Source organism: Oncorhynchus gorbuscha, linkage group LG02 (genome assembly GCF_021184085.1).
Source record: "Oncorhynchus gorbuscha isolate QuinsamMale2020 ecotype Even-year linkage group LG02, OgorEven_v1.0, whole genome shotgun sequence".
In the NCBI taxonomy this organism is placed as follows: Eukaryota; Metazoa; Chordata; class Actinopteri; order Salmoniformes; family Salmonidae; genus Oncorhynchus; species Oncorhynchus gorbuscha.
This window is the reverse complement of record NC_060174.1, coordinates 91,883,887-91,911,491: the sequence shown is the minus strand read 5'-3', so window position 1 is coordinate 91,911,491 and position 27,605 is coordinate 91,883,887. Positions and strand designations below refer to the sequence as shown.

General features: G+C 42.1%; 3 protein-coding genes across 6 annotated transcripts in view; 2 read left to right on the top strand and 1 right to left on the bottom strand.

The window, feature by feature from the left end:
- The window catches only part of lig3 (ligase III, DNA, ATP-dependent), a 27,455-nt gene extending 23,062 nt beyond the window's left edge, over window positions 1-4,393 (top strand). Inside the window, exons 17-21 of one of the 2 annotated variants that reach the window (XM_046327227.1) lie at window positions 947-1,093; window positions 1,632-1,782; window positions 2,700-2,809; window positions 2,992-3,093; window positions 3,330-4,393. In XM_046327227.1, the coding sequence (XP_046183183.1) occupies window positions 947-1,093; window positions 1,632-1,782; window positions 2,700-2,809; window positions 2,992-3,093; window positions 3,330-3,563 (744 nt within the window). In that variant the 3' untranslated portion in view covers window positions 3,564-4,393. Of the gene's footprint in view, window positions 1-946; window positions 1,094-1,631; window positions 1,783-2,699; window positions 2,810-2,991; window positions 3,094-3,311 lie in introns of both variants that reach the window. The other variant, XM_046327219.1, reaches the window with a different exon arrangement.
- On the bottom strand, window positions 4,316-14,257 carry rad51d (RAD51 paralog D). 2 transcript variants are annotated; one of them, XM_046327237.1, is made up of 10 exons: window positions 12,863-14,257; window positions 12,676-12,737; window positions 11,908-12,026; window positions 6,393-6,474; window positions 6,094-6,228; window positions 5,898-6,014; window positions 5,543-5,633; window positions 5,211-5,281; window positions 4,778-4,942; window positions 4,316-4,565 (listed from the first exon to the last, which is right to left on the bottom strand). In XM_046327237.1, exons 1-10 carry the CDS (start codon window positions 12,942-12,944, stop codon window positions 4,458-4,460), a joined length of 1,032 nt encoding a protein of 343 aa, XP_046183193.1. In that variant the 5' UTR covers window positions 12,945-14,257; the 3' UTR covers window positions 4,316-4,457. The 2 variants fall into 2 exon arrangements, with proteins under 2 accessions (XP_046183193.1, XP_046183201.1); XM_046327245.1 differs by having other exon boundaries at window positions 5,898-5,993; window positions 12,863-14,236.
- On the top strand, window positions 13,185-27,605 carry tmem248 (transmembrane protein 248). Of its 2 annotated transcripts, XM_046327257.1 has the most exons (8): window positions 13,185-13,581; window positions 14,355-14,577; window positions 14,979-15,137; window positions 15,437-15,722; window positions 20,387-20,537; window positions 20,995-21,178; window positions 22,585-22,731; window positions 25,251-27,605. In XM_046327257.1, exons 2-8 carry the CDS (start codon window positions 14,515-14,517, stop codon window positions 25,269-25,271), a joined length of 1,011 nt encoding a protein of 336 aa, XP_046183213.1. In that variant the 5' UTR covers window positions 13,185-13,581; window positions 14,355-14,514; the 3' UTR covers window positions 25,272-27,605. The 2 variants fall into 2 exon arrangements, with proteins under 2 accessions (XP_046183213.1, XP_046183220.1); XM_046327264.1 differs by lacking the exon at window positions 14,355-14,577.

Below are 27,605 nucleotides of genomic sequence, written 5' to 3'. Positions count from 1 at the left end.
CTTACCAGGCAGATCGCTCCTACCAGGTGACGTGGAGAGGATCTGTCTGCACCATGTACTCACTCCTGGTGTTCCCAGGGCTAGGCTATAGGCCCTCTTCATACAGCAAATCACTCCGCTCCGTCATATCCTCACATGGTCTCTCCTATCATTGCTATGCGGAATACACTCAACTACTTTTCTCCTTCCCCCTTCTGACACACAGGTGGCGACACGCATCTCAGCGTGCCTGGCAGATATCTCAGCTTGGATGTTGGCACACCACCTCAAGCTCAACAAGACGGAGCTGCTCTTCCTCCCAGGGAAGGCCTGCCCGCTCCAAGACCTCTCCATCAATGTTGACAACTCCACAATATTCCCATCCGAGTGCAAAAAACCTTGGCCAAGACCCTGTGGTTCTCTGCAAACATCAAGTTCTCCCATGTCACTCAGCATCCGCTACAAGACCATGGTACTTGTCTGTGGAGCAGCAAGAGGAACTGCCCCGCCCTTCCTTCAGACTATGCTCAAACCCTACACCCCAACCCGAGCACTCCGTTCTTTCATCTCTAGTCGCTTGGCCCTCCTACCCTTACGGCAGGTCAACTCCCGCTCAGCCCTGTCCAAGGTCTTCTCAATCCTGGCACTCCAATGGTGGAACCAGCTTCCCCTGAAGCTAGGACAGCAGAGTCCCTGCCTATCTTCCAAAAACATCTGAAACACTACGTTGACGAGTATCTTAAATAATCCCACAGCACCCCCCACCCCAAACACATGTACACAATGGCTACTTTGAGGAAGAATGTACTTACTGTAATGTGTGGTTGTCTTACCTAGCTACCTTAAGATGAATAAACTAAACTGAAGTCTCTCTCGATAAGAGCATCTGCTAATTGACTAAAATGTGTTTTGGGACGCAGCCTAGTTCTACTGACTTTTTCCTCCTTTGTCTCTCTCCCCGAGATAGAAAGCGCCGGTGTGGGAGATCACGGGGGCGGAGTTCTCCAAGTCGGAGATGCACACCGCCGACGGCATATCCATCCGCTTCCCCCGCATGACGCGTGTCCGTGACGACAAGGACTGGAAGAGCGCCACCAACCTGATGCAGCTCAAAGTAAGGAACACCCTGATCATGCAACTATGTAGGGCTTCTATTGGATTTTTTTTTTTTAATCTGTAATGTAAAACCATTGAATACTTATTTATAGGTGCTCTGTGCAACCAACTTAATATCCATGTAGAAGTAAAGGATAAAAAGAATGTGATCAACAATAAATAGTACCACTTGGTCAGCCGTTGTCTTTTAGTCAAGCAGATAGGAATACAGTGGAACTTGTACTATAATTGTGTATCGATATTCAAATGGCAACCAAAATGTGTTAAACACAGATGGCATTGAGTGGAGTCTTTTCATTTGGTTTGCTGCTGAGGTGGTTTTGGTGTGATACGGTAGTCTTTTGAGCTGAATAGACCTTTATACGCAATAGCTCAAACTCTCATTGAGTATTTTTATGACATCTCTACTATATAATACAAAACCTTTCCTGTCATAAATGGTTGTCTGTTGGTGTACGCAGCACAACTATTCCTCAAAGATCATTTGCATATCCCCTAGTAACACTAACTTCACAACTTTTGTTTTTCTCCCGCAGGAGCTCTTCCGCATCTCCAAGGAGAGGTGTGACTTTGAGGTGACAGCAGGGCCCTCCAAAGGAGGTGAGGATGACAAGGGCTCTTCAGGAGACAGTGGGAGCAACTCTCCACCCTCCACCTCCCAGAGACCAGTCACTCCCAGAAAGACCAGTGAGTACCATAGACATGGGTCTGGTCTCAGGTATGTAGATGACTCTTTACTCACCAATAATGCAAACAAACAAACACTATGAACATATGTCAATAAGTATGTGTATATGCATGGGTGCGTCTGAAATGGCACCCATTTCCCTATGGGAAGCGGATATGTATATATTCATACTTATTACACATGTTCGTACTGTTAGAATTCATTATTGGTAAGTACTGCATCTGTATACCCAAATAATAATAAATAAAAAAACATGGTATGACAACTCTCCTTGGTTTGAGATTTCCATCCTTTTTGTTTGAAACTTTAGGGAAACTACACGATCTCCTCATGATAGTAATAATGTACTCTTAACAACTTGGAACCAAAATGATTCCATTCCGAAATTTTTATTTATTTTCCGGTCCAGTGTTCCAACCAGCATGAAATTCTGAACCGGTTCGAACCCCAAAGTCATATTCATATAGTTCCTTTCTGTAAATGTTTTAACCCTTGAACTCTTTACATTTCTCATTATTTTACCTCAACAATTAGCACCAATTATAGAAGCTTGATATGGATTGGGAAAGCTAGTTTACATGTTTTAATTGGTCAGTTAAGTGCAAGTGTGAGAAGGGACAAAAATTTCATGGGTGGATGAGAGCGAAGGGTGGACATTAAGGGGGGAAGGGGGGTTGGCTTGAAGTGCTGAACATCATTACATCAATTGGAATGGGTTTAGCAAAACTTCACTGAATTATATACCAGACATTAGAAATATTTTTGGGGAGCAAAAGATATTAACCGTTTTAAGATTTGAAAGTAACGGTTCTGTTCCGGAACACTAAAGAACTTTCGTTTCAGGTTCTGTTCCCTGAATAGGTTCCAACTCGACTCTAATATATTTTGATTCAATGTGATGTTTCCATTACCTTAGGCACAGGCAACAGCAATACCCCCAAAGCTAAGGCAGTAAAGACAGAGCCTCCCTCCCCTGTTCCAGCAACCAAGAGGAAAATGCCCTCAGAAGAGCCCAGCGCAAAGAAGGTACCCTACACTCAACCATAGCAACTGGTGTTATCCTATTTGGCAGTAGGGTGCTGCATAGGTGAACCATGAAGTAGCATCAGTAGACTTTTTTTTTTTATTGGGTCATTACATTTCTCACATCCAGAATATATTTCAGCTTTGCATCCTGCAAAATGTATCTGGGCTCCAATGTATTCCAGGTAAAGACTGAAACTGTCCATCACAGTAATGGACAAAGCAAGAATGGACAAAGCAAGACTAAAATGGCCCCCTCCATGTTGGCAGAACCCAGGAATGACAAGGTGGGTGCTTCATTGTGTCTGTTCCATTTGTCACCAACTGTGATTTATGCTCAAATTCTTCTAAACAAAAAGTTCTAACAAGACATGCTAGCAGATGAAATATTAGAACATGTTTTTATTATTGGATGATCTATCTGTAATACTGTATTTAGTTAAAGGTGCAATCTGTAATACTTACTGTCATTTTAATAAATTAAACTAAAGATTGTGTCTTAAAGACTTCCTGCTCTCCCCAGACTCTACTGGACATTTTCAGTGGTGTGAAGCTTGTCCTGCCAGACTCTGTGCAGGACCACACCAAGCTGCGGCGCTACTTTGTGGCCTACGACGGGGACCTGGTGCCGGAGTATGACGCCACTTCGGCCACACACACCCTGACTGAGCCCGAGGAGGACAGCCATGCCCAGAGAGTCACCCCCGGCTGGATCTGGGAGTGTATCCGCAAGAGGCGGGTGGTGCCTCCCTGCTGATGAACATTAATTACACCCCCCCCGGAACACTGGTGCGCTTTTGAAGTGTGTTGGCTTAACAAACAATGGACCATTATACGCTGATCATGTTTTACAGCTGAGCTTGATCCAAGCTAAAAATCGATATAAACTTAGTTGAATGATATAACCACAAGGACACAGGACCAGATTGTGGGATATTGTGATGGTCATGGTAAAGTATGATTAGTTAAGAAAGATACAGGCCTAACTATGTCAGGCTAGGAGTAGTATATGTCTACTATGGGCTGAGTAATGTTTCCATCCATGGATCTTTCTATTTATTGTTTCCAGTCTTTTTTTGTATCCGAGTAGCATTGGTTCAAATAAACCATAATTACTTAAGATGGTCTTTATCAGTTTGGTTTCTGCAATTGTGTGCCCATGCTGTGTGAACGGGTTAGGTCCAGCTGACCTCCCTCAAAGCCAACGTTCTCACTTCAAACGGGGTTCCTTTGATCGAGTGTGTAGTGTAGATAACAATACTATTACGATGAGTTAAAGTAGTTTGGACATATCCAATGATACAAATCATGAAAGTAGACTGTCATAGTATCTAGCAGAGGGCTTCTAATAACAATGCATGTTCTCCACATGAAATGCAAGATGGGGGGGAAAAAAGACTAGCAGGATACTGTCACAATTTTTTAAACTTTTTTTTTTATGGCCAAGTGGAACACTAAATTGGAGTTTGTTAATTTTGTAAACCAGAGTGCAACCAGGTGACAAATCTATGATGTCAGAAATATCCTTTAATTCACACAATACCTTTTTGATGTGCTAATGTTTAAAATAAACTGGTTTGAATATCCTTTTCTCCGTTTGTCAGTTTTCTTCCATTTGATACCTAATGAGCACCACCATGGATGTTGAGGCCTAGCTGGGCTCAGTGTTCTCCAGCTTCCTCTTTCCTGATATTCCATACAGCTGTTCTTCAGACCTGCCCCAGCACTGCAAGTCAAACTCTTCTTTCAGATGACAAGGCTAAGAGACAGAACAGATTAAATCTCCATTAAGTTTGATCCTATTTGAACACGTCCAGTGCAACAGCACTCATTCTGCAGGAAAGGATTGCATATGACATCAGATTTCCATCTCAGAACTGAGGCAGAAAATGTCATGAGGTCCATTATTTCCAATCTTATTTGGACAAAGAATGAATTACTAACATGGACAAGCCCATGTCAACACTTCACCTGTCTTGAGGACTTGGCCAAAGTGGCAGTGCGTACGCTAGAACAAGTAGATCCCGGCCTCTCGAGCCGTTGCAGTAGAATCCGAATTCTAGGTACGTGACTCCACGTTTGGCCCAGTCCGGCTTTCAGCTGCCCATTGCCGTCTCTGGTCACAGTGTTTGTCACCTGAGGGTACATGATTCTTATCACTGGCATTTGATTAGGCTCACAGGTCATAGCACTAGTATTTATTATGGATCCCCATTAGCTGCTGCCAATTTGAAATATTACAACACATTGTGTGGTCTGTGTGAACCTCGCTACACACGTACAGCCTAGGCTACCAGTTTTAATGGTTTGAATCTGACTCCAACCTTTCATGTCTCAAAATAACCCGCCCTTAGTGTAGATATCCGAACAGGACCAAAAACAATAGTTCATCAGTTGCCCTCACCAGAACGGCTACATTGAAGTCTTTGGCGATTGTCTTCAACAGCCCTGCCACTTGCATCATCATGGACATGCCTAGAAATTTCAATCACCAAAGGTCATTATATAAATAGACAACGCTAAAATTGCCTTTAATATCAAAACCACAATGGTGACTCCCTTTGCAGAGAGTACAATTATGCCATTCTCTTCATTAAATCAATTATGTTCTACTGGCTGTCCTTTTATACAGTGTGTTATCAGAAACTATATCTTAACGTTATTTCAAAAGGGAATGTTATTAAGATATGTGATAAATGAACAGGTATAATCTACATGAGAAACTTTCCATAGTACCTTCATTTTGTTTGCCCCCCAGTATGGGAGAAATAACTGCTGACACTGAATCCACAATTACAGCTTTGACTGAGCCGCCACCCGCAGATGCCTGTAAAATATGACAAGACGGATGCAAGAATGATCAAATTCAGTTATGAATGATCAATTATGTTAAAATCAGTTGTCATTATGTTATCTTAAAACTACCTCAATTTAATTCATATTTCAGCAACATCAAATACAGTCCCATCCCAAATGGCACCCTTTTCACTATATAGTGCACAACTTTTGACCAGAGCCCTTTGGGACCAGTCAAAATTACTGCCCCAGTGAATAAGGTGCCATTTGGGGGACAACACATTCAAAGGACTACCTGCTGAAGTCCAACGCATCGAAAATGATGTAGACAGCCGAGTAACGAGAAAATGTCAAACACCGGAAAGACCTGGATTCTCTGAAGAGCCTTCATCTGCACAACAACGGGTAAGAACTGTGTGGTGAGAATTGTTTTGATGAAAATTCCTGTTAATTCAACTAGATTTTCATTGTCACAGCCTCTTCCAGCTCACCTGTTCTTCTATATTGCACGACTTCGCTTGGAGCATCTGAAGCAAGCGACTTGCCGACAGTCCTCCTGTTGAGTCAACATATATGACTCTCTGCTTCAGTTGGTAAGATATATTCACCGCAACACCAAAACACACCTAAAAGAGAGGGAAATGTGGGCAGCATAAACATGTTGTAGTCAATACACTAGAAAGTAGTGATACCAGCATCCATTGGGTCATTCTATGAAAACCAACCACACTAATAAGTAAGGTGTAAACCTTGCCAATGACATTATATACGATTGTGGGAAAAAGGTCACCTGGGTTTTTCCACTTCCAGGGCCTCCTGCCAACTCTGTGAGCTCTCCTGTGTACAAGCCAGAGTCTAGAAGCTTATCTAGACTGGAAGAAAACAAACACTATCATTGACCAAGGCTATGAAGTCCTGCCAGGTGCTAAAACCAACCCATCATGTCATAGTACAATAATAAAAGGGCAATTCAGTGGGAAAGTTAACCTGAGCATGCAAAAGTTAGTCATTAACAAATGAAACCACATAATTATCCTTAAGGTCTTAATGTCGGAGTGCAGGCTTAATTTGACCAGGTAGCCCTTTCCACTCACAGCCAGTCATCCCGTATACCGGTTGAAAATAGGAAATTGTCATTAATAAGCGACTAATTTGTTCTCCGCTTCACAACCTTTATGGGTTTTGACTCACAGCCATTAGAAATTTGAGCACCAAGAAGATGCCCCCACCTCTCCAGCTGGTTGGGCTTCTTTTGCACATGTTGTATGACACCGCTTTGATGTCACACAAGCAAACCACACACCCATGAGTCCAAATGCGCACTTCACATTTTCAAAATTTGAAAACTAATGTAATTAAAATTATCAACGTTCATGATCGCTATGTTTGATCCACAGTTACAAGGATGACATGCCTTATACCCTGGGTTGTCCTGAACAGAATGAGCTTATGTTTGGCTTATTGTGAAGAAAATCTACTGCAGAACATGCACTTGAATGCACTCATGACTCCATTCTATGTATACCAAAATTACAAATCGGTTTGTCTGAAGTGCCTTTTGAAAGCCTATCACTAAGATCGTATTTTAAAACTTAGCTTCAAATTAAGCCCACCTGACCCAGGTTGCAAATGTATAATGGTACGCTTTTGGATTGCATAAAACAAGAACAGTAATTGTGTGATGTTGGGGACACAGGGCTGTATTTCAAACAAAAAAAACTACAACAGTGCTTGCGTCAGTTCCTCAATAGCAAAGCTAGGAGAGGTCAAAAAAAGCACCTTATAGTTGAAGGCTCTTTCCTTGTCATAAAAGTGCATTGAAATTACTTTGGAACTGTACACAGTTTGGAGAGGTGTAGTTAGTCCTTTCACTAAAACCCTTGTACCTTTTTTTCCCCCTTCTATCTTGCACGTACTCCAAAATGTCAATGAATATTCTTATTATGTTACTGAATGTATCCAGAGTATTTTCAGATTTCTTTATAGACAAAATGCTGCTAAAAAGGTATAGTAAATTTAAAATACACAATCAAAAGTGTAATATTTGGATTCAGTCTTGTTTCAGGTGAACTGTTGTCCTTAATTTAGGTCTGATAATCCACATAATCTCCAAAGTGTAAGGGGTTAATGTAGAAAATTGCATGCTTTCAGGCTATCCTGTAATTATATAGTCCTAAATTACTATGCCTTCAATTGACATTTTAGAAATGTTTCAGACGACAACAAATGTGTTATGATTGATTTGAATGTCTATTTCAGACTTTGTGTGGTGTAACATCCATAACAGTAGTTTTTCCTCCCTAAAGTATTAATGGGAATGACAATCTTTTTAAAATGATAATGTTTGTGTTCAGCCAAGCCTTACCTTCGAAATGGCTAACCATGTTTTGACCTAAGACAAACTCAGACTTATGCTAATATGTTCATTCTTCTCAAAAAGCTTGTCCATTTCATGTAACATCCATAGCACCTCTTATTTGCTATATTTCTCCAACATGCTAATATTTATATGTCCGCTTTTTGGGATATACACTCCCCCCAAGGTGTACTATAGACACACACATCAACAGTTTCATTTATATTTTGTTTGTTCATGCTGTAAGACATTAAAGTTGAGATTTTGCATGCAAATGTAACAGGAATCGCCCACAACCTTAATTTGTTTCCTGCTGTCTGTTGTAATACCATCACATAACCGTGATTTACATTGTTGTGTATGTATCCGTTCTTCCCCTGTCATATGTACACATGTTTAGCCAAACTAATGCTTGTCGTACCACTGTGTGTGTTAGCCTGGGACAAACTACTAGGCTATCCATCTGGGGATCAGAAGGGCTCAATTCATTTTTTTTATTTTATTTTACCTTTATTTAACTAGGCAAGTCAGTTAAGATCAAATTCTTATTTTCAATGAGAGCCTGGGTTAACTGCCTTGTTCAGAGGCAGAACAACAGATTTTTACCTTGTCAGCTCGGGATTCGATCTTGCAACCTTCCAGTTACTAGTCCAACGCTCTAACCACTAGGCTACCTGCCGTCCCAGGGGTTCAATTTGATAAGTAACAATCTTTTAACAGTGCTGCATTTTGATATGATTCGAGCACATACAGTTAGGTGGGAGTCATTAAAACTAGTTTTTCAACCACTCCACAAATGTCTTGATAACAAACTGTAGTTTTGGCAAGTCGGTTAGGACATCTACTTTGTGCATGACACAAGTAATTTTTCCAACAATTGTTTACAGACAGACTATTTCACTGTATCACAATTCCAGTGGGTCAGACGTTTACATACACTAAGATGACTGTGCCTTTAAACAGCTTAGAAAATTCCAGAAATTGGTGTCAAGGCTTTAGAAGCTTCTGATTGGCTAATTGACATCATTGGAGGCAATTGGAGGTGTACCTGTGGATGTATTTCAAGGCATACCTTCAAACTCAGTGCCTCTTTGCTTGACCTCATGGGAAACTCAAAAGAAATCAGCCAAGACCTCATTAAAAACAATTATAGATCTCTACAAGTCTAGTTCATCCTTGGGAGCAATTTCCAAACGCCTGGAGGAACCACGTTCATCTGCACAAACAATAGTACGCAAGTATATATAAACACCATGGGACCACGCAGCCGTCATACTGCTCAGAAAGGAGACACGTTCTGTCTCCAAGAGACGAAGGTACTTTGGTGCGAAAAGTGAAAATCAATCCCAGAACAGCAAAGAACCTTGTCAAGATACTGGAGGAAACGGGTACAAAAGTATCGATATCCACAGCAAAACAAGTCCTATATTGACATAACCTGAAAGGCCGCTCAGCAACGAAGAAGCCACGGCTCAAAAACCGCCATAAAAAAGTCAGACTATGGTTTGCAACTGTACAGTCGTGGCCAAAAGTTTTGACAAATATTAATTTTCACAAAGTTAGCTGCTTCAGTATCTTTAGATATTTTTGTCAGATGTTACTATGGAATACTGAAGTATAATTAAAAGCATTTCATAAGTGTCAAAAGTTTTTATTGACAATTACATGAAGTTGATGCTAAGAGTCAATATTTGCAGTGTTGACGCTTCTTTTTCAAGATCTCTGCAATCCGCCCTGGCATGCTGTCAATGAACTTCTGGGCCACATCCTGACTGATGGCAGCCCATTCTTGCATAATCAATGCTTGGAGTTTGTCAAAATTTATGGGGTTTTGTTTGCCCACCCGCCTCTTGAGGATTGACCACAAGTTCTCAATGGGATTAAGGTCTGGGGAGTTTCCTGGCCATGGACGCAAAATATTGATGTTTTGTTCCCCGAGCCACTTAGTTATCACTTTGCCTTTTGGCAAGTTGCTCCATCATGCTGGAAAAAGCATTGTTCGTCACCAAACTGTTCCTGGACGGTTGGGAGAAGTTGCTCTCGGAGGATGTATTGGTACCATTCTTTATTCATGACTGTGTTCTTAGGCAAAATTGTGAGTGAGCCCACTCCCTTGGCTGAGAAGCAATACCTGTTGGCATGACACAGGACTGATGGTAGCGCTCACCTTGTCTGCATCGGACAAGCTGTTATCCGGATGCCCCAAACAATTGGAAAGGGAACAACTCAGAGAAAATGACTTTACCCCAGTCCTCAGCAGTCCAATCCCTGTACCTTTTGCAGAATATCAGTCTGTCCCTGATGTTTTTTCCCCAGAGAGAAGTGGCTTCTTTGCTGCCCTTCTTGACACCAGGCCATCCTCCAAAAGTCTTTGCCTCACTGTGCGTGCAGATGCACTCACACCTGCCTGCTGCCATTCCTGAGCAAGTTCTGTACTGGTGCTGCCCCAATCCTGCAGCTGAATCAACTTTGGGAGACGGTCCTGGCGCTTGCTGGACTTTCTTGGGCGCCCTGAAGCCTTCTTCACAACCATTGAACCGCTCTCCTTGTTCTTGATGATCCAATAAATGGTTGATTTAAGTGCAATCTTATGGGCAGCAATATCCTTGCCTCTGAAGCCCTTTGTGTGTAAAACATTGATGACGGCACGTGTTTCCTTGCAACTAACCATGGTTGACAGAGGAAGAACAATGAGTCCCAGCACCACCCTCCTTTTGAAGCTTCCAGTCTGTTATCGAACTCAATCAGCATGACAGAGTGATCTCCATCCTTGTCCTCGTCAACACTCACACCTGTGTTAACGAGAGACTCACTGACATGATGTCAGCTGGTCCTTTTGTGGCAAGGCTGAAATGCAGTGGAAATGTTTTTTTTCTCAGTTCATTAACATGGCAAAGAGGGACTTTGCAAATAATTCGATTTTTTGGGGGGACAAAGATCGTAATTTTGGGGCATTCTTGCGGACAAAGATCGTAATTTTTGGAGAAATGTCCTCTGGTCTGATGAAACAAAAATAGAACTGTTGATCATAATGACCATTGTTATGTTTGGAGGAAAAAGGGGGAGGCTTGCAAGCCGAAGAACATCATCCCAACCATGAAGCACGGGGGTGGCAGCATCATGTTGTGGGGGTGCTTTGCTGTAGGAGGGACTGGTACACTTCACAAAATAGATGGCATCATGAGGATGGAAAATTACGTGGATATATTTAAGCAACATCTCAAGACATCAGTCAGGAGGTTAAAGCTTGATCGTAAATGGGTCTTCCAAATGGAAAATGACCCCAAGCAAACTTCCAAAGTTGTGGCAAAATGGCTTAAGGACAACAAAATCAAGGTATCGGAGTGGCCATCACAAAGCCCTGTCGTCAATCCTATAGAAAATTTGTGGGCAGAACTGAAAAAGCGTGAAAAAGCGTGTGCGAGCAAGGAGGCCTACAAACCTGACTCAGTTACACCAGCTCTGTCAGGAGGAATGGGCCAAAAATTCACCCAACTTATTGTGGGAAGCTTGTGGAAGGCTACCAGAAACGTTTGACCCAAGTTAAACTATTTAAAGGCAATGCTACAAAATACTAATTGAGTGCATGTAAACTTCTGACCCACTGGGAATGTGATGAAAGAAATAAAAGCTGAAAGAAATAATTGTCTCTACTATTATTCTGACATTTCGCATTCTTAATATAAAGTGGGGATCCTAAATGACCCAAGACAGGAAATTTTAACTAGGATTAAATGTTATGAATTGTGAATAATTGGTTAATGTGTTCTGACTTCAACTGTAATTATCGACCCTCAAGACTTTATCCAATAACTTTTGTCTCATGCTAGACTTCTTCTGGTTTTTTTTATACTCATCAAGACTACAAGCACTTGACTGGTTTTGGCTGATAGAAAGTCCCTCAGACAGTTTCGATGTAGGGCCTTCAATGTGATGTGCAGATTCTCACCTAGGATTGCCTGTGGAGAGGATGGATGTTGAACTCAGCAGGTCTTCATATAGATCAGCACCTGATACAGGGAATGCTGTGTGCTGGGCAAGGAGCACTCTGCGTATAGCCAGCAGGGCCTGAAATGCAAAGTTAGTCTGTGGCCAAAAGTGTTTGTAACATTGTCTCATTATAGAAACGGAGTGGTTGAGGATCCAACTTTATCAGGATCTTTTGTCTGCAGCAATAAAAGATCTGGAGCTTCCTGAGGCATCTGCGCATCACGTTAATTCTCTATGTGCAGAGAACCGGCTACTCAGAGGTTCTGACTAGGTGGAATACAGCTACAACCAGAAGTAACTTGTTCGTAGCAGGTTAGGAGAACTTACGCAACAGGTTAGTACCAGGTCAAACTCATTCCACGGAGGGCCGAGTGTCTGCTGGTATTCACTCCTCCCTTGTACTTGACTAATGAATTAAGTTGACTAATTAGTAAGGAACTCCCCTTACCTGGTTGTCTTGATCTCCATGGATTGAGTTTGACACCTCTGTATTAGAAGAATTAACGGAGCAGGTCAGGATAATTAGGTTAAGATTAGGAAAAGGTTTAGGGTTAGCTAAAATGTTCTCCTAACCTGCCAAGAAATGTCACTTCCGGTCGTAGCACTACTCCATCTTGTCACAACCCTACTCAGGCGAATGGTCATGATGCTCGTGTAATTAAAGTCAGATCAAAGTTGAATCAACGTCTGCAAGATCACATAATGATTATAGAAATGCATGTTTTACCTTATAGGACACGGAACATTTTTGAGCAAGGTCTTCTGTATCTGATGACACCAGATCTTCCACTTAAAAAAAGGATAATGCAACTTTGATTGTATTATTATTGTATTTCAATACTTTGTCATACCAACATTGCCACATTAACTAGCTAGATTAACCAGAGTAAACAAATTGATTAAAACCCACGTACCTGTTGTAATGTCTGCTGCTCGTAAAGCCACAACCAATTCTTCACTCAATCCAGGACACATGCCATCTCTGAGAACAACCATGGCACATAGCTAGCTAGGCAGCTAGCAGTAGCTATGTCCAGAAAGAAGCTAGCAAGCCGTCCACACTAATGTGAGATGTCTAAATGGTTACATGGTCTACGTGCACTTCAACTTTACAGTTTTGACAAACTATCCATAGTAGTTTGTTATGCTTTCAAGTTTTTGAAAATATATATAATGCCGCTATATTTTCGGAAGCTATTCCAGAGAAAGTGGTCGTGACGTAATTCCGGATATGAAAACGTGCAAACACTCTGAACATGCTCTGTCATCGCATACGCTAAATGTGTAGCTTGTGAACGCATTTATGGATAAATTTGGCGTAAATTCTTCAGAATATTAAAATAGTACGTAAAACTAGCAACATATGTCCGCAGTGGGGGGGAAACGACCGAGTAAAACAAGGTTAATAAACAAACAGATGTGTAACATTTGAGCCTCGCTGGGATAGGCAAATAATGGAAAGGAGTAAGTGGTTATTTCAAAACTAAAATCCCGACTGTCCCCATTCTCCGGTCTTTACTTTTCCCGGGACTCTGCGACTAGACACTCCGCTAGCAAGTATAGTAGCGCGCGCTAGTTAGCCCGTCAGCGAAGCCACATAATATCTGCTAACTTCGTGCGCGCTGAGAAAATGGTGAGTTTTTATTATATTGAACTATTATCTATTTTAACATGTGTTCGATATAGCTAACGCCATGCACCCCACGTAAGTAAGGCCTTTTACTATAGTTCATATGGCTAACTTTAGTTAATACCGGTCTCTTGTGTATTTGGCTAGCTAGATGGCTAACGACGTTAGCATAACTACGTTAGTTTCAGTACACCATCTGCTTTAAATGTTGATTGTTTTGGCTAAAGTTAGCTAGTTTCGGTAGTTTACAAATAATCAACTCGGTTGCTTGCAATCCATATGTTAGCTAACTAACTAGCCAAAATAATTACCAGTGGCAGTATATTGCCATTCATGTATTGTATTTAACGCGTTAGCTAGCTAACGTTAACTAATTGCAGCCATAACGTTAGATAGATAACTAACGTTAAAGCATACTCACATCGACACAAGCCATTGTGAATTAACTAACGTTAACAAGCTAACTACTAGCTAACGTTTGTGTATTATTTTCGTTTTTAATATGGCAACCAGCGCTAGCTAACGTTAGTCATGTAATTCTACTTTACCTGGTAGATATGGAGCTAGCTAGTTAGCATTGTAAACCACCTCAACTAGAATTGTACTAACCAAGGTACATTGTTGTCATTCATGCCTTCTATATTCTGTCAAATTGGATCCCGAAGACCTTGCCAACAAGCAGCCTGTGATGAGGCTAAAATAGATCCTTAAGTAATAAACAACAACAATCAGAGTGTGTGTAGCATGTTTCAACAGGAATATCCCTTGTCTTTCAGGTCTTATGCAAGGTTGCATGGCACCCCATTTTAGTGTGAGCTAAGGACATTGACTTTCAGGCATCTATTTTTCGCTGTATACAAAGAAGGGGGAAGCAGCGCAGTAGTTTCTCTTTGGCAACGTGCGTAGTGGTTTGGCAGCCCTGTTGAGGGCCCAGGGATGTACTCACGCAATTCACTATGGAGTTATGTCAGATGTGTGTTCATGTCTTTGATGAAAAAGGTAAGTAGACATTCTCATTACCTCACGCCACCTAATTCGCTTGTTTTCTGGCAGGGATGCAAGCTCTGATACTGTTTCTTCCCTCTTTGCAGCAATACGTTTCTTGAACCATGAAAACCACTTCGGTGTGGAGTAAATGCCAATTAATGATTGTCATAAACAATCCCCCTCTGTGCTCCAGTTGAGTCAATCAACCATGCTGTTTTTTCATAAATGTTATGCCAGTATCTCAAGCTCATTATTTTCTCCAGTTAGCCACACAGCAAATGCCTTTGAGTATTTGTGTCCATTGTGTTTGTCTTTGACACTTTTCATCAAGCTTGATGAGTTGAGACCTGGCATTGTATGAGCCTGAGGCACAGTGAAACCAAATTAGGTGTGCATGCCTTGTCTGTCTGCAGGTGTACCTGTTAAATCCTCTGGAGAACCTGAGGAGCTACATCAATAATCGTCCACCACTGGTCATCTTTATGGTCAGCGTCAGCGCCGTGGCCATCGCCTTCCTCACCATCGGCTACTTCTTCAAAATCAAGGAGATCAAATCCCCAGAGATGACTGAGGTAGGAGGGACACTCCTCCCACTGGTACATCAATATGGATGCTGTCATAGGAACATGTACAAAACCCATGCAGCATGAGGTTTCTTTATCTGAAGCTGAACAGTACATGGCTGTCATACATCAAAGTTATTAGCTCATTTAGCTGAACTAATTTCTTGAAGTGTGACTTGATAGTCACAATTTAACCTAACCATGTTATTGGTGATTATTTAAAAATAGTCAACAGCCATAAGCAGTGCTATTCAACAGCACAGCCACAGATGGATAGATGCATGACTCAGTCTCCTCCCCTTCTCCAGGACTGGAACATCTTCCTTCTGCGCTTCAACGAGATTGACTTCTGCGTATCAGAGAATGAGACGCTCAAGCACAGCCTGAACGAGTCAACCACGCCCGAAAGCACGGTGACCAGTGGCCAGGCGCGCTCCAGCACCCAGGCCCCGCTGCTTCTGGAGGACCCGGGCCCGATCAATATCTCTGTTCCCATCACCCTTACCCTGGACCCACTGAGGCCCTTCGGGGGCTACTCACGTAACATCACCCACCTCTACGCCACCGTGCTGGTGGGACAGGTCGGCCTGGCCGGTGAGTCCACTTGTGTCTTCTGTCCCTTCTTCCTCCATGTTACAGGGTCTATGTGCATTAATCCTTTTCACACTATCGTACCGAGCTGCTTAAATGTTTTCTTTCACATTGTCCTTTTCAGCACAGGTCCAGCAACTATGGTGGATGCAAAGTCTAAAAAAAAAACTCTGTGTTGAAGTGTGTTATTTGACTGTCCAAGCCAATACATTAATTATTTAGTTGTGAGTTCGATTCACCTGTAAGTGGATGCAGGAAAGCGGTGGCTTTATGACTGTAAGTAGCCATCCTTTTTGTAAGCATTTGTTTTGTGTTTTTGTCACAACTCCTCAGGAGTCTTGAGTGTTGTTAGCCAGTGCTTTGGTGGTTCAGTAAATCCTTTATCGATAGGTTTTGAGTTACCACAATTCGCGGGAAACTTAGAGTGGCTCAGTGGGAGTGAACAGTGAAGCATTGTATAGTCAATCAGAGGCCAGTAGTCCAGATACTACTCCCAGTCTGTCCCATGGTAGGGAGAGGAACAAAGTGCCTTTGGCCTCTGTTGCTATGGAGTGCGTTTCAGGCCCAGACTGAATAGGTATTGATGTACCCCCCCCCCCCCTGGTTTTTTTTGTTGCAATTTGCCACTCAACTGAGACAATAGTCCCTTGTCAACATAAGGATTATTAGTAATCAATGCCAAATTCCTTCTCCGTGCACGTCACCTGCAGGCTTTGCATGGGCATAGTAGGCCAGTCTCAAAGCTGTCTGACTGTTTGAATATGTATGTTTGCAGTCCAGTGTTTTCTGGATCAAAGGAGGCTTAGGTGGCAGGGGACATGGTAGGAGGCCATCATCTTGGCGGTGTAATGACATTTTTAATTTAAGCCAGTTTCCTGCAATTCTACAAATTTCTCCATGAAGTTGAGATAATAATTTTTAGATTTGAAGCTAATTTCCTGTTATTCAACATATTCTGCCATGGAGCTGAGAGAAATTTACCGTTTTTAAAGCAGTGCTGTGTTTTGCTCAAACATAATAACACAATCAATACTGTCAAATGCATTGTTTTTTGGAATTTTCAGTTATCCCTCACGGTCTAGCTTTTATTTTGAGAATTGTTAGTTCTCAAATCATATTATAAAAAAATATATAGAGGGGTCCATTATCTTTTCTACATACATCAAATCAAATTATTTGTCACATGCACCGAATACAACCTTAATGTGAAATGCTTACTTAAAAGACTTTAACCAACAATGCAGTTCAAGAAAGTGTTAAGAAAATATTTACCAAATAAACTAAAGTAAAAAAATAATAAAAAGTAATGCAATAAAATAACGAGCTTATATACATGGGGTACCGGTACCGATTCGTTGTGTGGGGGTACAGGTTAGTCAAGGTAATTTGTACATGTAGGTACGGGTGAAGTGACTATGCATAGATAATAAACAGCGAGTAGCAGCAGTGTAAAAACAAATGGGGGGGGGGGGGGGGGTCAGTGTAAAATAGTCTTGAGTGGCCATTTGATTAATTGTTCAGCTGTCTTATGGCTTGGGGATAGAAGCTGTTAAGGAGCATTTTGGTCCTAGACTTGGCGCTCCGTACTGCTTTCCTCTGACACTGCCAAGTATAAAGGTCCTGGATGGTAAGGAAGCTTGGCCCCAGTGATGTACTGGGGTGTACGTGCTATACTGGGGTGTACGTGCTATATTCTGTAGCGCCTTACAGTCAGATGCCGAGCAGTTGCCTTCCCAGGCGGTGATGCAACCGTTCGGGATGCTCTTGATGGTGCAGATTTAGAACTTTTTGAGGATCTGTGGACCCATGCCAAATCTTTTCAGTCTTCTGATTGGGAAAATATGTTGTGCCCTCTTCACGACTGTCTTGGTGTGTTTGGACTGTCGTGGAGATTCTTCCACAGGGACACTCTAAGTCAAACTTAATTGAATCATTGTTTATTTGTCAGCGTGCTGGAGAGGTTCCAACCAACTCCATGCACCGTAGTACACATGTCAATCAGGAGCTCTGCCTGGGCAGTCGCAGCTGTTGTCTTATATATGGCTATACGCAGATGAGTTATATTTACATGATTTAGCATAATTAATTGATCATTACCATTTTGTTTCATTCATGTGACCAACCAATACCTCATGAAGCTTATTCTCTCTAAGCTGAGACCTTTAACTGAGTTCTTTCGTTTGTAAAAACAAGGTCTGGGCATATTGCCAAATTGTAGCTACTGATAGTGAGGATTCGTTCAGTCAGCCACTTGCATGAACAAATAAATGAGTTATAAGAAAAGCACAAAAATAAACATTTGCTGTACAAGTCCATGATATTTAGTTGGTGATGTGGACACCAAGGAACTTGAAACTCTCGACCCGCTCCGCTACAGCCCCGTCGATGTTAATGGGGGCTGTTCGGGCCGCCTTTTCCTGTAGTCCACAATTAGCTCCTTTGTCTTGCTCACATTGAGGGAGAGGTTGTTGTCCTGGCACCACACTGCCAGGTCTCTGACCTCCCTATAGGCTGTCTCATCGTTGTCTGTAATCGGGCCTACCACTTGTGTCAACAGCTAACTTCATGATGGCGTTGGAGTTGTATTTGGCTACTCAGCCATGGCTGAACAGAGAGTACAGTAGGGGACTAAGCACGCCCCCCTGAGGGGCACCAATGATGCAGCTCAGCGTGGCAGACGTGTTGTTGTGTGATATCTGATTAAGTCGTTTACACTCTGTGTTTTTTCCATCCCAATTGTTTTTTTTCCCTGCCCAAGGATCTCAATGGCAGAAAAACCCCTGCAGTCAGCGTTAGTTTCCCCCCCCCCAAAATACAACTCTACATGTGAATTGAATTACATATATCGATGGAGGCTAAATGGGCTGTTGCAGGACATATGTCATATTCCTTACAGTGGAGCTCTTGTCAACTGCACATTCTTTACATGTCCTGGGGCCAACTGTGATGCTGTTTTACCTGTCAGGAGTACTTACAAGCAACGTTTCCTCAATTTTGGCATTGAGCAAACTCTGCAACTTCCAGTGCATGTTAACTGTGAACAGTGAGGCTGTACTAGCTTTACATTTTAAGTGGCCAAGTAGGCTACTGTGGCTATTTGATCATAATGTATGCCTACTAAGAAAAACACATCCCCGTTCTATCATTCAGCCTACGGTAGCAGCCATTCTGTGGTGTTCAATGCTTACATTCCAAGAGACTAAAAAATCAAAAACATGCAGGGCTTGCCATTAACCTGTTTATCCACTTGTCCTTCAGACAAGGAGGTGACTGAACATGTTGTGTTTGATGCAAGAAACTACTTTACAGAATCAGACATTATGCTGCCTATTGGCTACTTACCTTATTGGCTGTCTCAAAATACGACACTGTCCCTTTTAACCTCTACTGGATCAATGCTCAACCCCCCGCCCTCCCGCGGGACGATTGAGGTAACGTGCGCTAATTTGATTAGCATGACGTTGTAAGTAACCAGAACATTTCCCAGGACATAGGCATATCTGATATGGGCAGAAAGATTAACAAGAATTTAAGCTAACTGCACTGTCCAATTTACAGTACCTATTACAGTGAAATAATACCATGCTATTGTTTGAGGAGAGTGCACAGTTATGAACTTGAAAATGTATCAATAAACCAATTAGGCACATTTGGGCAGACTTAATACAACATTTTCAACAGTAATGCAATGGTTCATTGGCTCAGTCTGACACTGCACATACACTGCTGCCATCTATTGGTCAAAATTGAAATTGTGACTAGAGTCCTATGTCATATAATGGTTTTTCTCTTGCATTTCAAAGATGAAAAAAGAACGCTTAAAAAAAAGTTTTTTTAACAGATCTAATGTGTTCTCCTACATTAATTTTACATTTCCACACACTTCAAAGTGTTTACTTTCAAATTGTATCAAGAAAATGCATATCCTTGCTTCAGGTACTGAGCTACAGGCAGTTAGATTTGGTATGTAATTTTAGGCTAAAAAAAAAAACGTTTTTAAAAGGGTCCGATCCTTAAGTTAAGACACAAAGGTCTTTACCTGTCTTGCTTTTCAAAGATGGATAGAAATGTGCACATGTTGTGCTTTTGTTGAAAGCAACCACTCTCCATTGTTGACTATAAATGAGCTATAACTGGGTTAATTACTCACTAACTAGCAAAGAATATGAACAAATGTGACAACATGGCTACATGAAACTCACTTTGATCTCAAAACAAGCGCGTCTACTCACGACCGCTCATGCTGTAGCCTAAACACAGTCCAGTTCAAAGAGAATGGCACAGATCCATATATGGCAATGCCTATTTGCATATAGGCCTACTGCAACTCTGATTGGTTATGGCGCACCGGTCTGTGTAGAGTACTGACTTGCCTGTCAGTGTAATAGAATCCTATTCTAATGGCACTACCTATAAGAACGTCTCTTGCACAGTTATTTTTGCATACTAAATCTTGCGTAGTTAGTTTTTGTTTCTGTATATTACATTGAGTGGCTATTGTGTTGATTCGTTCACAATTCGCAAAGTGGAGCGAAACGTTGACAGTGTTAACTAAAGGGGAGAACTGTAGAAAGTTGAGTGAAGTTCAATCTTATTCTGTGATGCAGTTCGAGGGGAGTTGCACGCATCTTAGCGGGAACATTGCTTACGTGTGTGTGTCCTCAAAGGCAGGGATGCCCACGAGGAGATGAACATCACCTTCACACTGCCAGCGTCATGGAATTCTGATGAGTGCGTGCTGCACGGCCACTGTGAACAAGTGGTGTTTAGCACTTGTATGACCATCACTGCTGCCAGCAACGTCTTCCCTGTCACAGTGTGAGTGCCACTAAATCCCTGAATTGTGATGCATCCATATACTAAATTATCTTTGTATTTCATGACTAGACCTGTATTTGATAGTCAATGTTGGACTTTCATTTAGGCAATCTTCTAATACGTATAGTGAAATATTAAAATTACTTTTGACATTGGAATAAAACTGATGGAATCATCAGTCATTTGCTCATGACAGTGAATAACCTCACATTAGTATCACTGACAACTAAGTGCACACTGTTCGTAGAATATCAGTTGTACTACGGTACAAGGAGACTTTTGTATTAAATTCAAGTTTTATTAAGCTGAGTACTAAGCATTGGTGCAGAACTTCATGGTCCAAACAGAATAGTCTTAACATAGAACCATGAGATTTTTCATGACCACGTCTCCTGACCATAATAAAATAGAATGGAACAGGGCAAGATATTCAAGTTTATTAAATGTTGCCTTCCAGCCAACCGCCCCACTGTGTCCCAGAGACCTACACCAACGCCACGTCCTGGTACAAGATCTTCACCACGGCCCGTGACTCGGACACCAAGTACACGCAGGACTACAACCCTTTCTGGTGTTACAAAGGAGCCATCGGCAAGGTGTACCACACCCTCAACCCCAAGCTGACTGTCATCGTGCCAGACGTGAGTCAGCAGCCACTGTCTGCAGCAGTGCTGTTTTATGTCAGAGTCCCAAATGGCACCGTATCCTCTAGTGCACAGCTTTTAACCAGTGCCCTATGGGTGCTATTTCAGACGTAGCCTGTGTTTATGGATAACCTTGCTGAGGGTTTAGACTGAGAACGTTTGAGAGTAAAGCCTTTTACACTACATGGCCAAAAGTGCTCGTCAAACATCTCATTCCAAAAACATGACGTTAATATGGAGTTGGTCCTTCCTTTGCTGCTATAACAGCCTCCATTCTTATTGGAAGGGTGCGTGCAGTTGCTTCCATTCAGCCACAAGCATTAGTGATGCTGGGCACGTATGTTGGTCGATTATGCTACCTGTTCCAATGAATAGTGCCAACCATAAAGTTTGCTAGAGGAGGAATAATGGTCTGGGGCTGGGATTTTTTCATGATTCTGGCTAGTCCACTTAGTTCCATTGAAGGGAAACATTAAAGCTACAGCATACAATGACATTCTAGGCGATTCTGTGCTTCCAACTTTGTAGCAACAGTTTGTGGAAGGACCTTTCCTGTTTCAACATGACAAAGCCCCCGTGCAAAAAGCGAGGTCCATACAGAAATGGTTTGTTGAGATCGGTGTGGAAGAACATGACTGCCCTGCACAGAGCCCTGACCTCAACCCCATCGAACACCTTTGGGATGAGTTGGAACGCCGACTGCGAGCCAGGCCTAATTGCTCAACATCAGTGCCAGGCCTCACTAATGCTCTTGTGGCTGAATGGAAGCAAGTCCCCGTGGCAATGTGGAAAGCCTTCCCAGAGGAGTGGAGGCTGTTATAGCAGCAAAAGGGCAGACCAACTCCATATTAATACCCATGATTTTGGAATGAAATGTTCAACAAGCCGGTGTCCACATACTTTTAGCCATGTAGTGTACGTAATCAAAATGAGTCCATTTAATAAGATAAATACTGTTTTTGGTATACAGCTTGGACATAGGCGCTTGTCTAGTTTAATTATGTGTAACTTCATATCATGAGTGATTTTTATTTTTATCATCCTTCTGTGTTCTCTCCAATTCAATTTTATAATGCATTCATAATGGAAACTGTAAATCTAAATCCCCAAGTGCACATTAGCTAATATGTTCTAACTGACTAAAGATAGAGCAATATTGCAGAAGCACAATTTGCAATTAAATTACATTTGACTTTAACCAGATTTATCCTAGGGGACCAATGGCATTATTCAATTACCAACCAGTTTTCCTAAAACATGATTTATATTTGAAATGACAGGAACAATACATGGGGGGGGTTGCTATTAGAGAAAATAGCCAGTTTCCAAGTACAGTATGCAGTATGTCGTCCTTCATGAGGTAGTGTTTACCTGGCACTGAGGCTATTTCTCTCTTTTTGCAGGACGACCGCTCACTCATCAACCTACACCTAATGCACACCAGCTACTTCCTCTTTGTGATGGTCATCACCATGTTCTGTTATGCTGTCATCAAGGGCAGGCCAGGGAAAGTACGGACAACCACCAACCCAGACTTTTGCGCTGAAAAGGTAGGTAGGTGTAGGGTGAAGTTGCCCTTAGACACTGATATTGGGTCAGTTTAGAATTTTCCACCACTAATGGTAGAGGTTTGGGGGAGGCAAAGCTGATCCTAGATCTGTATCTAGGGGAAACTTCACCCGGAGTGAAAAGGTACAACAGAATGCAATACAGAGCAATAATACACAGCACAACACAGCTAGTCACCTTTTATATCGCATTCAACAGTGTGAAAAGATATTGCTGAGTCTCTGGGGTAAAACTGTCGTTTTCTTAATAAAACCAATAAATGCCGACCCTTCTACCTCCCGTGGGAGTTTTCAGCTGTTATCGTGACTATTCAGCTGTTATCTTGACTGTATACATTCCACCTCAGGATAAGAAAAATAGCAAGCTGGCACTTAGTGAACTGTACAAGGCTATAATCAAGCAAGAAAATCTACACCCAGAGGCCGCTTTTCTGGTTGCCAGCTATTTTAATTCTGCTTCACTATGACAAGTGATGCCCACAAGCAAGCATACAAGGCCACCCTCATCCACCATTTGGCAAATCAGATCACAACTCTGTACTCCTGCTTCCAGAAACTCAAACATTAAGTACCTGTGACACTCTCCGTTGAGTAATGGTCACCAGAATCGGAGCTTATGCTGCTTTGCTAGCGCTGATTGGAATATGTTTAACATTGATGAGTTTATCACCCCCGTCACCGGTTTCGTTAGAAAATGGATCAGCGACATTGTCGCCACGGTGAGGGTTTGCTGCTTCCCCGAAGAAAAGCCCTGTATTAACACTGAGGTTGGTGCTACTGCACACAGAGCTATCGTAGACAGTCTTGAAGCAACAGTGCAGGACTGGAATAAGGTGGAATCATACTACACAGGTTCCAACGCCCGCTGCATGTGGCAGGGGCTACAGTCCATTACGGATTACAAAGGAAGACCCAACCGTGATCTGCCCAACTATGCCTCTCTACCAGACGAGGTTAATGCATTTTATGCACGCTTTGACAACAACGACATCGTGCCGGGTGTGAGGGACGTCCTACCCAGAGGATTGGGTGATCTCGCTCTCCGAGAACGATGTGAGAAAAGGTCTTTAACACCCGCAAGGCCACAGGACCCGACGGTATTCCAGAGCGTGTTCTCGGATCATGCGCAGGACAGCTGGCAGGCATATTCACGGTCATTGTCAACCTCTCCTTGTCCGTCTGTAATCCCCAAAGAACTCGTAAGGCTTCATACCACAATGACTACCGCCCTGTAGCTCTCACTTTTATAATCATGAAGTGCTTTGAGAGGCTGGTTATGGCACACATTAACTCTGTCCCAGACACCCTAGACCCACTTCAATTTGCATACCGCCCCAACAGATCCATAGATGAACTCATCTCAATTGCTCTCCACACTCCTTACCCACCTAGATAAGAGGAATGCCTATGAGAATGCTGTTCATTGACTACAGCTTAGCGTTCAACACCTCCGCCACGCTGGCCCATAACACAGGGGCGCCACAGGGGTGTGCTTATTCCTCTCTTATACTCCCTGTTCACCCACGACTGCGTGACCACGCACGATTCCATCACCATCAAGTTTGCTGATGACATGACGGTGATAGGCCTGATCACTGGCGATGATGAGTCAGCCTACAGGGAGGAGGTCAGTGACCAGGCAGTGTGGTGCTAGAACAACAACCTCTCCATGAACATCATTAAGACCAACGAGCTAATGAGGGGGTGAGACTGCCCACATTGACGGAGCTTCAAATTCCTCGTATCTAAATCACTAAAGGCTTAAAATGGCGACAGCGCCTCCACCTCAGGAGGTTGAAAAAATTTGGCATGGTCCCTCATTCTTAAAGTTCTACAGCTGTACCATTGTGAGCATTTTGACTGGCTGCATCACTGCCTGGTATGGCAATAGCACCTCGCTACAGAGGGTGGTGCAGACAGCTCAGTACATCACTGGGGCACAGCTCCCTGCCATCCAAGACATCCATATCAGGTGGTGTGGTAGGAAGGCCTGGAAAATCTGTAGACTCCAACCACCCAAGCCATGGACTAATCTCTCTGCTTCTGCACGGCAAGCAGTACCGGTGCATCAAGTCTGGCATCAACAAGCTCTCAGCTTCTATCCCCAAGCAATAAGACTGACGACATAGCTAGCAAAATAGCCACACATACGGAGTTATCCTTATTGACCTTTTCTTTTTACACTGACTATGCACACTCACAGGCCCGACACACACACACTCAGTCAATCTGCTCACTCACACATAATATATATATATATACATTAAAACTTGAAAATTAAACAGATTTCCAGGTGTCTGATTTACAGTATCTGACAGAGCATTCCCGACATGCCTGAGCACTACAAAACTCTGGTTACTCCTGTTTTACAGTTGACTTGGCTCATTAGGAAGCTGTTATTCAGCATAACATCCCTTGGGTCCTCATTTGTACGCTGTGACAGACTGGTCGGTTAGAGGGATGATTCTGCAGCGGCATTAAATTATTTTTTCTCTCCTCAGGTGGCCTTGTCAGAGGGGTAAGAAGAACTCTAGGATCGCCATCAGAACTGAAATATAACCGAGGATGAAGTAAAATAAAAAAAGAACAGTTGCCTACTGAACCCTGAAAATAATACTGGGCTGTACAGCTCTGTGAATGCATTTTTCTGCAATGTTGGATCACTCCAACCAAAGACATATAAGTGCCTGTATCTACTGTGTAAATATTTGTAGGAACTCATGAATTCAGTACAGAAACAGTTTGCCTGAGCCCCCCCCGTGCCATTGGTGACAGAATTCCAAAATGCAATATCAGCAAAGCTAGAAGTCCTAACGCAAAATTGACTGAATGGGAACTGCACTTCCACATTGTCACCAGTCTTTGTCCCATTTTCGTCACATTTGACCCTCACATAATCCAGTCCGGGTAATACAAGTTCCTACGTGTCTTCATGTGTGTATGGTGAAAAGTCTTTGGTTTCCTCGTGACAACGGGCCTTTGTCACACTGAAATAAGATTTTGCTGCCTTTCTTTTCCCCTTTAGTTTCTTCATCATTCACTTGTGTATTCTTGAGTGGTTTATCCTTGCTTGCATTCTGAAAGTCCTGCAATTGTGTCTCTGTGTGTGGAAGGCCGGCTTACCCGCCTCAGGAGTGTTTTAGGCCACACACCTTTTATAGCACCTGGAAGTTACATTTTAACTGACAAGAGGCCTGTCTATGTCAAGTGGACTTCAAGAAAGATTGGTAGCAACAAAATGTCAACCTCCATCTCCTATGTTCTTCCAATAAGCTTGTTGCTTTAAATCAAGTGTTGTGATACTTCTGACATCTAAGCTTGTCATGCATAGCAGAAAGAACGCTCTTTTTCCTTGAATTTAGTGTATGCTGATGACTGGTAGGCCCTTGAGTAATTGAAAGTTGGAATGCATGTTAATAATTGTTTGTGCTCTATTTTAAGCACTATTGTTTTTAGTGTGGGTTCTGGTAATGGAGAAGTGTGTAATTGTGGAATGATTTATTGTATATGACAAAGCTCTTCACTGGCAACGATTAATCAATTTTCAATCACCTCTTTTTTTTATTATTTCAATTTGTTCCGTTATTGATATACTTAATGAATGTAAAAGCTACACAATCAATTTACAGCAGCAATCCAACATTACAACTATGATAACTAAATGTACAAACATTTATTCCAAGCAATTTGGAATGTGATGTACCTTTTTTTGATTAGATTTTAGTTTTGTCAATGAGCCTTTACCCCAAACTTTAATTTCCATTTTTGTTTTGACACAACAGTATTTTCATTATATTGTTTTTCTTGTTGCAATTACTTTTTTTAAATTGCATATTTTTCATCTGTCAATTTCTCAAACATTAGTCAGTATGATCCTAGCTTTTATTTGAGGATGATTGAATGGATGACTTATCATTTTTAGAATTGGTTTTTGGATTTCACTTGAAATGGGTTTTAAGGGTGCTGTCATATCAACTTGGTTTTCCTGCAGTAGCTAACAGAGTGTGGCATACAATACATGCTTCCCCCCCCTCCATAGAACTGCATTAATTCCACTGATCTCTCCTCTCTTGTTAGTTCAGAAGTTCATGTTAAGGTTTAAACTATGCAGCTGTAGGTGGGTGCATCCAAATCCTTTTTGTCTAGTGCTTTCAGTCAGAGCTGAATATATTACATTGTAGTGTGTCATTTCATAAGTACATAGTAAAGACTGTCCTGGGTTGATGGGTGACAAACGAAGCATTTTTCTGTCAGCCCAGCAACCATTCATTGTAATGCCTATGATTTTGTCCTTTTCTTCCCTGTGAGAAATGCCTGCCCATTTGAAAGATTGCCTTAATATTACTTTGTTGTTTTTGTCCTCGATGTAGATGGCTGTAGGTCTGTCTGTTTTGCTTTCAGTTCATGCTCATCATCCCGTCATTCAGAATGATCTCCATAGACATCACATCGGGCTTAGCTTGCCAAATGTGTCCCTGGGTTTCGTCACACCCTGTATGTAGTATAGTTGACTATACGATCACCAACATTTTGTGTTATGGTACAGGAGGTATCTTAGATATGAATTTGACCTTACTCTCACAGCACAGGATATTAGTTATGTGTTCTCACCCGGACCTTAAATGTTACGACATCCATCCCCCAATACTGAGCATGGCAACCATTTGACCTGGTTTTCCTTCAATTCTTATAGCAGCACATTATGCCTTTTGAACTAACCTGCTGCACCATCCCAGTAAATAGCTCCTCTGTTTAAATGTGAATATAAGGGGTCAAAGGTAACGATGACCAAAACTTTTCTCCAGTGCAACTGTAAATTATTTGAGTTGAAATAAACTTGTCATCTGTTGAAGATA

What these genes read in the sequence shown, in the direction of transcription:
- rad51d (XM_046327237.1), bottom strand. Translation starts at nt 12,944, where the DNA reads ATGGTTGTTCTCAGAGATGGCATGTGTCCTGGATTGAGTGAAGAATTG. An exon ending in AATGTTCCGTGTCCTATAAG is followed by an intron (nt 12,027 to 12,675) that starts GTAAAACATGCA and finishes TTTGCATTTCAG; the next exon opens with GCCCTGCTGGCTATACGCAG. An exon ending in GATGCGTTGGACTTCAGCAG is followed by an intron (nt 5,634 to 5,897) that starts GTAGTCCTTTGA and finishes CATATTTTACAG; the next exon opens with GCATCTGCGGGTGGCGGCTC.
- tmem248 (XM_046327257.1), top strand. Translation starts at nt 14,515, where the DNA reads ATGTACTCACGCAATTCACTATGGAGTTATGTCAGATGTGTGTTCATG. An exon ending in TCATGTCTTTGATGAAAAAG is followed by an intron (nt 14,578 to 14,978) that starts GTAAGTAGACAT and finishes GTCTGTCTGCAG; the next exon opens with GTGTACCTGTTAAATCCTCT. An exon ending in AACGTCTTCCCTGTCACAGT is followed by an intron (nt 20,538 to 20,994) that starts GTGAGTGCCACT and finishes GTTGCCTTCCAG; the next exon opens with CCAACCGCCCCACTGTGTCC.